This window comes from Micromesistius poutassou (genome assembly GCF_964030765.1).
Source record: "Micromesistius poutassou genome assembly, chromosome: 5".
Lineage (NCBI taxonomy): Eukaryota > Metazoa > Chordata > Actinopteri > Gadiformes > Gadidae > Micromesistius > Micromesistius poutassou.
The window spans coordinates 18,339,384-18,352,173 of NC_140275.1; the positions used below are offsets into that span (position 1 = coordinate 18,339,384).

The window sequence follows — 12,790 nt, forward strand, 5'->3', positions numbered from 1 at the left end:
CACCACTTGGTCACTAAAACCTGCAGCTATTTATGGTTCACAGATGTGGACACACACACACACACACACACACACACACACACACACACACACACACACACACACACACACACACACACACACACACAAATTACCTAGCACACACTCACAGTATCAAGCTCACACACACACACACACACACACACACACACACACACACACACACACACACACACACACACACACACACATACACACTGGCAAACTCACAATCACAAAGGCACACACACACACACACACACACACACACACAACGTGCCACCCTTCCCCTGGCTGGTGGCGGAGCCGCAGCCCTAAGGGTGAGTGAGCAGCTTAGTGCGCAGGCCTCTGATAAGCTGCAGCGAGCTGTGAAAACACAGATTACATTCTGTGGCTTAAGACAGAAACCACACCTCTGCTGCACCGGCAATAACCAGGGCCTGAGCCCCCCCCCCCCACCCCCAGCACTGTCAACATTTCAATAAGGGGACCAAGCAAGGGAAACAAATGATAACATCCCGTAATAACAACAAGCACCCCAATTGGAGACTCACTGTGAAAGTGATGCTTCGAGTCCTTTAACTTGGAACTCCCTTCTGCAACTGCAGATCTCAGGACGGCCCGTGCAGCCATACATTAAGTCCTCGTGTCTGGAGCGCTAGGAAAGTGTTTCCATCTGCAAATACTTTATTTTTCCTTCTTCTTCTTGCTCAGGCTCCATCAGAGATGAAGGCCATTGTGTAGCAGGACCAGGAGTCAGACAACACATCCTAACATCACAGGAAACCAGTAGGAGGGGGAGAACAGGCCAGGGGTCTCAGTCCAGCCCCGAGACTCGAGTAGTAGAAGAGAGTCGATACAGAGAGTGTGTTTGACGCTCTTACTGCTCAGACTCTGGGTGAGCTCTTATCAGATGTTGCTGATGTAACGTTGAGCAGTGGATTCCCTGTGTCGGACACCAGGCAGTCATGGAGGACAGATGGACTGCTGTTGACTGATTCACCCTCCCTCCTGGGCCTACGGTGACTCCATCACCATGAATATATACCTCCAGTCATTCTCCTCCGCACACAGCACTGCTTGGCTCCCATAAGCTGGAAAGACCGAACGACCCAAATCTTAACCAGAGACACCTTATCTCCTCTCCAGACAGCACTAGTCGATCCCAGCGGCTCGGTGAGGGGAAAACAACTAAATTATTCAGAATGAATTAAATCAAATCAGCTCTGGTTTAGCGGCTGAAACGTGAGCACTGACTGAATGTAGGTCAATCCAGGAATAAAAGAATTTGATGAAAAAAAAACAACTTTAAAATCAAGAGAACAAATCATTGATGACGGGCCCCCGTCCTCCTTAGTTTCCTTTAGGCCTGTTTCCAGGGGCCCGGGCCCCTGAGAGGCCTGGGTATTGTCAAGGGGGGGCCTCCCGTAATGCGGACCAGGCTTGAGAGTAGAGCAGCAATTAGGGGATTGGGGAGAGATGGGGGGGAAGGGTGAGGGGAGCAGGGGGGAGAGACGGGGTGTAGGTGGAGGAGGGAGGGTAGGGGAGCAGGAAGGAGTCGGGGTAGGGGGGAGGGGGGGGGGAGTAAAGCAGGAGATAAAACACATTTTCCACCATATGTAAAAACCAGACGAGCAGGTGAGCTGGAATGATGAGGAGGAGGAGGGAACGACGAGGGGAAGGAAACCTGCGTAGTGACCTCTGAAATACATATACTGTATACATACACACATATATATATATATATATATATATGATTCTGGGAACAAAGGCAGGCTACCATTCCAGGCCTTCAACCTACCACCCAGCCCGCCAGCCTCCAGCTACGACAGGTTGGATGTGTCTGTGAGGGGGGGGGGGGTGAGGGTTGTGGGTGGAGCAGATGTAGCGCTGGTGGGCCTGGATGCCAGCCAGGGTGTGGGAGATTGAGGTGGTGAATGGAGACCTGTCACTTCCTCTCAGCACCACCTTGATCTGAGGCTGCCGGAACGAGGGGCTAATAAGTGGCTAATCCTGCCCCCCCCCCCCTCGACTGCACGGCTCCCATGACAACCGCAGCGATCCCCCATCAGCGGCCGCTTAATTGGATAATTATCTGTTTGGCGACGCGTCCCTGGGCTTTGTGTTCCACGGAGGGTGTTTCTACACATCTCTACCCACGGTGCATGGTACCGTGTACAGAGATACCGCTTCTCCTAAGGTCACCTGAGGCCAAGGTCTGGGACACAGCCCCCCCCCCCCCCCCCCCCCCCCCCCTACACACACACACACACTCCAGACTGCTAGGGCCAGCCAGCCATGGGGGGAGGGAGCCATTAGAGAATGAGTGAGTGTCCAGTGTGGAGCTACCAGAGCCTAACATGCTGGGCATAAAGTAGAGAACAGTACCAGGTTCCCTCTGTAGGAAGCCAGAGTCAACAGAACAGCCACTGAAAAACTACACAACAACATGGAAAACGTCAGAGCAGACTGCAAAAACAGGCATTTCCACAGCTCTACACCAGACAGTTGTTGTTGTTGTTGTCTGTGTGGTGGGATGCAGGGGAGCAGGAAGCTATTTGAACAGATTATCTTAGTAGAGCTAGCCACTCTTAGAAGAGCATAGCATCATTAAGGCAGAAACACAGAGCGCACAACAGAAATGGAGAGGGGAGAAGAGGAGAGGAGAGGAGAGGAGAGGAGACGAGAGAAGAGGAGAGGAAAGGAGAGGAGAAGAGAGCGGGTTGCATCTCTTTCAAACCAGACTAAACCCAGTCAGAGATATTTTTCCATGATTTGCTTTCCTCAGGCTATGATTCATCCGCTAGGTTCTCTAATCTAAGCAGAAAAACAATTGTGTAGATAAACATCCCCAGCTATTGTTTGCAGCACTGAGTAAACACTGAGAGTGGGCATGAAGTGTGGAGTTTATTTGCTCATGTGTGCAGTACAATTATAGATAATTCTGACGGTATGTATTACAGGGATATCCAAGAGAGTGTGTATGAGTGAGAGTATGTGAGAGTGTATATGAGTGTGTGAATGATTGTGAGTGTGAGTGCACGTGTGTGTGCGTGTCTGAGCCACAGAGAGTGAGTGTGTGAGTTTAGAGACCCCTGGACCCTGATGTGACTCACCCTCCTCGCAGGCGGCCCCGCTGAACCCGGGGCAGCACCTCCACTCCAGAGACGTCACAGTGCGATACACCAGCCTGTAGGAGGGCCTGACCAGCGTCTTATAGCTGGAGACCACGCATGCACGCACGCACACGCACACACACACACGCACACACATCATTGCATAAATGCATAAAATACTTTAGTATGCCAGACAAAACTCTGTATGTTTTGTCGACCTATTTCTGAACAGCAGGACATTGAGAGCCCGGATGCAATGGGTTCATCTCCTTAAACAGTGTCTCAATCTACACAACAGCTTTATCTGTCTCTGCGTCTCTCCACCATCACTTGCCGCTTGTTCCTCATCTGTCCCTGGTCACCTTAACATCCAATCATCTGAACCCTGCTGTAGTACTATGGAGACAGTGTTCTACAGTGAGAGGAGCATGATAGTGAGGTTCACCCTGCTGTAGCACTATGGAGCACTATGGAGACAGTGTTCTACAGTGAGATGAGTGTGATAGTGAGGTTCACTCTGGAGTTACGTTCTACAGTGAGAGGAGTGTGATAGTGAGGTCGTCCCCCGGTCCGCCTCACCTCGCTCCTGAGCAGCCCTGTGGCCACACGCAGCTCTGGTAGACCCGCTGAAGAACCGTACCGTTCTGGACCTGGCAGGTCACCGTCTTGGAGACCGTGTGAGGACACCAGTTCCTGGAGAGAGAGAGAGAGAGAGAGAGAGAGAGAGAGAGAGAGAGAGAGAGAGAGAGAGAGAGAGAGAGAGAGAGAGAGAGAGAGAGAGAGAGAGAGAGAGAGAGAGAGAGAGAGAGAGAGAGAGTCAAACAGAAGCTGGCTAAATGTAAAAAGTTATATTTTTCCCCCGATAGCTCCAGCGGTCTCCATTCATTTCAGACTGTGGAGCCGAAGCGTGTGCATCTGAAAACAGATGAAAAGGTCAGAGTGCACATCAGAGGAGGTGAACTGAAACAGAACTGAAGTCAGCGTTCTGTTTCAGTGTGGATGGACAAAGTCTCCCCCAGCATGGACAAGGTCTTAGTATCTGGAGGGTTGTCCCTGGGAAGAACAGAGAATACATAGATCCAATATATCAGAAGCAGGGCCTCTCTCTCCCACGAGATGTTTCCCCGTCACAGCAGGAACCAGCCGTGTCCTCAGACTCAAACAGTTCTGTTCTCCCCCCTCCTCCTCCTCCTCCTCCCTCCCCCTCCTCCTCTTCTCCTTTACGCTGCTTGCTCTGGTTCAGTCGGCCGTGAGACCTGCAGCAGTGCATTGTGGGGGCCTGTATTTATATTATGGTCGCTTCCCCTATCAATACACAGATGCTGGCTCTTCTCTCTCTGAAGAGGCTGGAGGGGGGTTGGAGGGGGGGTGGGCCATTGTTGGGGTGTATGTGTGTGTGTGCATGTGCACGTTGTGTAAGCAGTGTAAAAAGGACCCCTACTCAGATCACAAGGGGCTGAGTTTTCAACACTAAGCTGATGTCATCATGGGTCTTACGCCCTCCTGGAGAGAGAGAGAGAGAGAGAGACGTCGTTTAAGGGGGCTTTAGCAGGCTGTGGAGAAAGGTTCAAGAGCCAAGATCAGATGGGAGGACTCTGGAGGGGCTTCAGGATCCCCCTCCACTAGACCAGAGCACACGCTCCAGCACACTCTCTTTGTCCTCCCCTTGGTCTTCTGGAGCTTCTAGAGGAACCCAGAAGGACCGCGTCAGGTAGAGAGAGGAGTGTAATCATCTCCACGTCAGGGTGCTCCAGGCGCAACTGCAGCCCAGGCTTGCTGCTCTAGGCTTTGGATAATTAAAATGTTCTAGAAGAGCAGTTCGGTCCAGACAGGTCTGGTCTGCAGGAGCTGCTCTTCATTAGGAGTCCAGACACACACATACCATCTCTGGTGTTAATGGGCAGGGAAAAAATAAAGCACTGAAGCAAGGCAAGAATATCAGCTTGTGATGGATTCATTCATTATTGAATGGACTGACACGGCTTGCAGGATTTAGACTAAGTATTGGAGCAGAGAGATCCCATATCCAAAACTGGGTTCCAAGTCATTGCAAACAAGTCAAATACTTGCAGTTATAACATAACACCAATGTGAGCCACTGATGTATATATAATATAAAACAGGAGCTGGAACAGAGATGTCACTGTTTACTACTGACAATAAATGTTGGCATGCTTGAGACTAGTAGATGGATAGTATTCCTGTGAATATTAACTAACAATGTATGAACAATTTAAATATCCTAAGATAAAGACTCGGTAAGACCGGGTCTGGCTAGTACAAGGTTGAGGACATTTCTGCTCTTTCAAAACTTTGCTACCGTGAACGTCGCAAACCAAAGACCAACCAAAGACCTGAGCAATGAGGTGGAAAGACCAACAGGAGGAGGACTTTCTCTGAGAGAGATGATCCTATGGAGCAGAAAATATGGAAACATTATGAAAGAAGAAAAAACAAAGCCAAGTGATTTACAAGAGCCGACTGGCAGAAATGAAGTTTTTGTTTGTTTGAGGGGCTGGTTTATGGGTACTTCATCCCTCAAAGCGTGGAAACATGGAAGGGGGTTAAGAGGACTCTAACGTATGGAGTACACATGTCCTGTTCAGACCTAGCATGTGTTACAAATCTTTTATTAACAACCATGTGTTCAAATGCCTTCTTTACCTTCTGTAAGGCCCAAGTCGGCACATGGAGACGTCTAAACGTTAAGCCTGTGTTTACACAATCAGCAGAATGTACAGAGAGAGTAGAGCTCTCCCTGGAGAGAGTAGAGTCTCCCTGGAGAGAGTAGTCTCCTTGGAGAGAGTACAGCTCTCCCTGGAGAGTAGAGCTCCCTGCTCTGTGCTCTCAGACTTCACCTAGCGCTTCCTGCCAGCATGCGCTGGAAGAATGTGGGAATGTTATTATTTTTCTGTTTGTCAACATGTTAGCACAAGTGTGTGTGTGTCTACGAAAGAGAGAGATAGTTTTCACAACAGGAAACAGCAAATGCCAAGCGGCAACGGAAGTAGCACACTACTAGAGCTCATGTTAACAATCCAACCCCACCCCCCCACACACACACACCCCACACCTAAACCAGTCACTGGCGTCTCAGCTGGAGCAGGCGGAGTGCTGGTATCCCTGGTTCTGCAGCTCAGAGCTCTGACAGAGGTTCCCTTTCATACAGAGAACACATGTAGACCTGGGAGAGTCTAGCACTGGTGCGAGCGTGCGTGGGTGTGTGTGTGTGTGTGTGGGTTGGTGTGTGTGTGTGTATGTTGGCCTCACCCTATCATTTCCCCCACCGCTAATCCCCCAAAACCAGGAGATAAACATGGGGGTTCCCAGCAGGCCGGAGGGAGAACAGGACCCCCCTCTGGGAAGCGCTCCCAGAGCGGCTCAGCAGGGTTCAGGAGAGGGAGGGGGGGAAGAGGTGGGGAGGAGCTCTGACCCCCCCCACCTCTCTCTGTTTACGCAGCGTTTCCATGGAGACAGCAGGAGCTACAGGATGGAGGCTCTTGACTCAAACGATCACTGACATCATTCACTAACAATAAACAAACCGTCAACGAACAGTTAACAGTTAACTTATAGTTTAGTAATCATTTACTAATGGTGTTCAAGTTTACTGATATGACAAAGATAATTGTGTTGGTATTAACAAGGTGTTAATTTATTATTATAGAATAGGGTAAGAACCTCTAACCCACTAACCATAACCCTATGCTAATGCTATATAATAATGCTTATTACTGCATAAACTTAATTTGTTAATGAATAGTTCCTAGAACACAAGTTAGCTGTTAATTACTGCATACATAATGTTAATCCATGGATAATTAATGTGCCCTTACTGTAAAATGTTATTCAATGTATTATTCATGTAATTCAATGCACACACAGTACAGACATGTTCCTCATTTGAAGCCCATTCATCGAAGCTGTGCGACCTCTGACCTCTAACCTCTGACCCAGGGCCCTGCTTTGGATCCTAGGATCTTGATAAGATGATGAGATAAGGGAGGGCATCCACTCCACACTACAGAACAGGACGAAAGACTTCCCACTGCTCTGCTTCCTGTTGTAAACGTCCGAGCTGACGGGGGAGCTGGCCTGCAGGGAGAGCCAGCGGACCGTGACTCCTGCATGGCTTTATGTTTGTCTGGGGACAGCAGGACAGGGGGACAGGCCAGGGGCCGGTACACTCCACTGTACGGTGAGGCCTCCCTTTTTGGCTGCACGGGGCCCATGTGCAGCGAGATGTGAAGCCAACAGGTCGGGCAGGGCAGCAGAACCGGCAGAGTCCCGGTGAGTATCGGGTCTCGTGTAGAAGCACGTTGCTCTCCCCACACCGAGCCCAGTCTAAATAAATCATCAGCCATCGCTAACAGTCGCCTCACAGCCAAGGTTTTACAGAGAGGGAGAAAAAACATTCATTCTTAATGGATGGAAAATGGCAGCACTGGCCATCTGTTGCTGAGCGGAGCGGAGGCCAACACAGAGAAACAATGAAGAGGGAAACGGAGCTGACTGGGCCTCAGATGAACAGTAATGCTGATGGAGAGCCCATGAAACTGTCCAGAAAGGCTCACAGTTTATTCTTTAACAAGTGATTTCTGCCGCTATTCAGAGTGGCTTGACACATTGTAGCGGTGCAGTGCATCATGGGGCAGCGGGGCAGTGCATCATGGGGCAGCGGGGCAGTGCATCATGGGGCTGCGGCGCAGTGCATCATGGGGCAGCGGCACAGTGCATCATGGGGCAGCGGTGCAGTGCATCATGGGGCAGCAGTACATCATGGGAAAGTGGCGCAGTGCATCATGGGGCAGCGGCGCAGTGCATCATGGGGCAGCATGCATTGAAACCTGACCGGGCGTTAGCGGAGGTTCATTCATAGCTTAGCTTGGTTCTTCATGAAAGCTGAAGGGACATAAGGTGAGGAGGAGAGGGGGGAGATCTGCTGTTCCTGCTGCTCCTCTTAAGCCTCAGTTATGCTTCCATGTCGACGCAACGCAATGACCACTCAGATGCTTCGACGCAGTCATGAACCTGTTTTGGTTCTGTGTCGGGTTTTAGTGAGCAGACCAATCACAGCCCTTAGTGCTGCAGTGGATGCAAGGAGGTCCGTAAACACCCTTTTGTTGCGTTGACGTGGAAGCATCACTGAGCCTTTACTCGTTATGAGTCCTTCCCTCCAATAACAACCAGACTCCGGGAGACAGGGTGGGCACAACATGTCCAATACAAACCATCACCATCACCCATTTAATCCAAGGTCGTTTGTGTTTGTGTAGGTCACCTGTTTGTGTGTGTGTGTGTGTGTGTGTGTGTGTGTGTGTGTATGCATGGGTGTTTGTACCACGTTGCTGGGTGATGGATGGGGTCAGAGGGAGAATATGACTAAATTGCAGTGCGTTTGAAATCTGGAGGAATTTAAGCTGTCTGCAAAAAATATTAGAACAAGGAACAAAAGACAAATGTGGCAAAAATCCAATTAGGAGAGGAGTGAAGGAAAGGGGGAAAGGAGTGAAGGAAAGGAGGAGAGGAGCAGAGGAGAGAGAGAGATCATTCTACCAAAGGGATCAACAAAGCTTGCTGGAGTGAAGAAAAATGCCCCGCTGGTCTGTGGAGGCGGTATGACCACAGATCTAAGACATAAAGATATTGAGTTACACCACAACAATTTAAAGCAAGAGTTCCAAAAACAAATCTCCTGGGCCATTCGTGATGTAACCCAGGTATGGACTGTGTTTGGCCAAGGTGATTACACCCAGACCCCTAATAGAGTGTATGATATGGTCTGATGTGGCAGCTCTATCTCTCCTGGTCCTTCAGCAGGTTTTTCAGGTTGTCTCATTTCACTTTTCCGCTGGTTCTTTCAGTACTCTAATTATTGAGCAACATTGTGCTGTATGATCTTCTGGTCGCACTGGGCTACACCCCTTTCCCACGTCCCTCACAGACCCTGGAGTCTGGAGATTACATCAGATATTACATTGAAATTAATGAGAGCCAAATAATGCCTCTTAGTAGTTTATTCTTCAAGAAGTGAAAACCTCTGAGCTCCCAAAGGGGCTGCGAAAGTCTGATCATGTTTATGACTAGGTAATAGATAGTAACTGACTATAATAGTTATAGACTGATAATAGTTATAGACTGATAATAGTTATAAACTCATAATAGTTATAGAATAATAATAGTTATAGACTCATAATATATAGTAATAGTCTGATAATAGACTGTATTAAAGTGAAGAGCAGTGACATTGATGTGACAGGACTCATGAGGCAATGAGGGGGAGGGAGATGGTTCCCCATGGGACCATCCAGTGTAACGTGATCGTTTACCCTGTAAACATCCTCTTTGTGGGTCAGTGGACACTGAGATCCTCAAAGAACAAGGTGAGCCATGGTGGGCTGAGGGCTCTCAGGTACTTCAGGACACCTGCGATCGGCCTTGTCCCTCTGTTGGCCCCGCGGGCCCCACACTCACTAACCCCCCTCCCCCCACTACTTGGGACTAGGACCCCCACTATCACTGATTTAGGACCAGATTATACAAGATGGTTTCAATTTATTTGTCTACTTTTATATTCTTATGTGCCTTGATGACTGATTAAATAAAGACGTTCTCAATACATCTTATCTGTGTGATGGGAGCAGAAGACAATGCATTTCTATTACCACAGAGCAACTAGCACTTCAACCAGTCCCACTTGTCTGGCCCGGGCAGAAGACAGCAGCAGCAACCTGACATAGAAGCAGATTCAATAACAGTGAAGGTCAAAGGTGAATAAACACTTTACTGGCAATGTTACTCAAGCACAAAGAGTGGTTCAGAGACCACAGTATACAGCCTCATCAGCTGTTGTTTGGGCAAGACTTCCTAATCTCTGGTTTTGTTCTCCTTCTCTTTGAAGCCATCTAAATAAACAGCGTTTCCCGCCTCAGCGTTCATCCTCCCGACTCTGCTCAGAGACTTTCACGGCCTGATTGGATTGTCTCCTTCGAGGAATGTCCTATTGTCGAGTCCTCTCCTATAAAACCCAACGGTCCTGTTGGTCTTTGTTGACCCCCATAAACCCTGAGGTGGAGCAGACCGCAGGTGGACCTGATTCACAGCTCCTCCTCAATGTCCTCCTCAATTCCCCGCCCCCCCCTCCCCCCCGATGTTCTCAGGCCTCTTCCTACTGCCGTCTGTCCATCCAATCCGTCTGTCTGTCTGTCCACCCGTCTGTCTGTCAATCCGTCTGTCTGTCCACCCGTCTGTCTGTCTGTCTGTCTGTCCACCCGTCTGTCTGTCCCTCACAGCCATAGGTATTCAGTTCCATTTCATTCAAATAGTCCTCATTGAGAAATGGTGATTTTGTGATACCCTCCCAAACCAGTTTCTTGTTTGGTTTTTTAGAAAAACATATTTTTTTAAGTCTGAAATATTGAATGTTGAAAGGCTTTTGCTGATCAAACACAGGAGAACTTAATGTTGAACACGGTCCATGAAGCGCAGAGAAGAAGGTGAACCAATCTGTATTGTAGCAGCGCTCAAACAACTTGGAAAGTCTCCTCCTCGCTTCCCCAAACCAAAGGCCAGATGCAGAGGAGCCCAGCTGCATGTGTTTAGTAAACATGTCCACAAGCGGCCGCCTAGTGAGGGATGAGGAGGAGAAGGAGCAGGAGGACCAGGAGAAGAAGGGGGAGGGGGAGGAGCAGGAGGAGGAGGTGGAGGCAACAGCGAGACAGACCCTCTCCAGAACACCTGGAGGTACCCAGGAGAAGGGGTACCCATCAGGGGTTTCTTTTGCACCTCAGCACAGGAAGAAACAGAAACACCGGAAGCCTTCGGGGGATAAATATTAGTGGGATAAGGCTGGCCATGTCTGAGCCCCCAAGAGCAGAGGGGGTCACCCCCTCGTTCTCTCCCTCCAGGGGGGGAAACTGTCTCTAAAGGCAGACTTTGGTTAGATAATGTTATTTCATGTGATGTCTGTGAAGATAAACATTAATCAAACAATTGTTTTTACTACACACACACGTCACCTTTAAAGAGGCTACATATATATATATAATTTATATATATAAGTGTGTGTTAATAACAACTGAAATAATATATGACAATTAATGGACCACTGTATCCATTAATTGCACATCATGAGTCCCACACTGAGTTATGAACCGCCCAGGCGAAACGAGGGCAGGTGGGTAAACCTATAACCCTTACCTAACCTATAACCCTAACTCCCTCTTATGCTCCTGAATGGATTTCTTATCTTCCCGTCTAAAGGGCCCTCAGTTACAGCGGAGTAACGGGCTGAAAACCACTAGACAGTTGTTATTGGGGGCCCTCCATCTTCTAGTTAGATCTTGGCCTAAAAGTCACCGTTGGGGATTCGAACTCAAATCACCCACGAGGCGGCGAGTGGGTGGTCAAACGCAGCGGGAAAAGGGCCGCATAAAGAGCGGCTGGTATCAGCCGAGCATCAACTATGCTGATGGGAGTGAGGAGAGCTGAAGTGCGTTGGCAGGACTGGAAGAAGAAAACCAACCGTGAGGAAGACAATTCGACCGATAAAGGATGGGAACGTTGGTCTATCGTAAAAGACCATGAGGTCAAACAGAGCTGTGTAGACCACGCAAAGGACGACGTGCAGATGATGGATTGTTTTATTCGCAGATGAATGACTTTGAAATTAAACATCAGTTAAATTATCTAAAGTTGAACATACAAATGTATCACTTCAAATAAGAAAAGGTTTGATGGACGACAGCAGACCATTAAATGTGTCGTTGGACACAGGCTTACCTCTTCTGGTAGACGGCGGCGTGGTCTCTGGCCAGGCGGGGGGTCGAGGCTCGGTAAAGTCCGGTCCTCCAGGTGCCCTGCACGCACGCGCTCAGCCACAACAGAAGCACGACCCCGCGGCAGCTCCCCGGGCGGAGCGCGGACGCGCGCTCACGGCCACACATCCCCGGGTCCGGGGCTCAAAAGTACGACCTGAAGTTGTAAAATAAGCTTCTCCTCTCGGACAGCAGCTGGGTATCCACCAGAGCGGGAGAGAGGAAGTCACAGATCCACTCGGTCGGTTAGGGTAACGCGCGCATCTCGTCCGCCGGAGAGCAGAGTCCGTTAAGAGTCCAAACTCACTCCTGGAACATCTGAACCCGAGCTCTGCTTTAAATGGTAGTCAGGCTGCTGGCTCCAATCTTCTGCAGACTTCACCGGGAGTCTCACGCACGCCGACAGAACCGACCGGACGCTGCAGCTGATCTGAACCCTGAGCCGCTTCGTCTGCTCGCGCTGCGGGAGGAGACGTCACGTGCACGCAGCGCCCCGTTTTATAGTGGGGGCGTTTAAAGGCTCGTGCCCCGCTGCAGCCCCCCGGAGACAGTACCCACACCGACCACCGGCATCTGTTGCACATTAATCCACTACGATGACATCAGAGCCGCTCGTGGCACGTCAGCGGTGAGCGGGACTTTGTTGACGTTCGGCTTTATTACCAAGTTAAGGCTGGCGTTTCAATAATAATGAACAACCTAATACATGCTAGAATCTGATGATGATTTTCTCGAAAACTTGATGTCGAGCAATATGGACTTTCAAGATAGGGCTCATACTCAACCCGTTATACAAGTAAAATGTACTGTAACGAGTTATGATGCTGTCCAAGACGGGGA

General features: G+C 49.4%; 1 protein-coding gene across 1 annotated transcript in view; it reads right to left on the reverse strand.

Moving 5' to 3' along the window:
* The window catches only part of emid1 (EMI domain containing 1), a 53,018-nt gene extending 40,689 nt beyond the window's left edge, over positions 1 to 12,329 (reverse strand). Inside the window, exons 1-3 of the mRNA XM_084467743.1 lie at positions 11,916 to 12,329; positions 3,714 to 3,827; positions 3,135 to 3,238 (exon numbers count right to left, since the gene is read on the reverse strand). Of these exons, the coding sequence (XP_084323869.1) occupies positions 3,135 to 3,238; positions 3,714 to 3,827; positions 11,916 to 12,079 (382 nt within the window). The 5' untranslated portion in view covers positions 12,080 to 12,329. The remainder of the gene's footprint in view (positions 1 to 3,134; positions 3,239 to 3,713; positions 3,828 to 11,915) is intronic.
* Between the last annotated feature and the right edge of the window lie 461 nt (positions 12,330 to 12,790).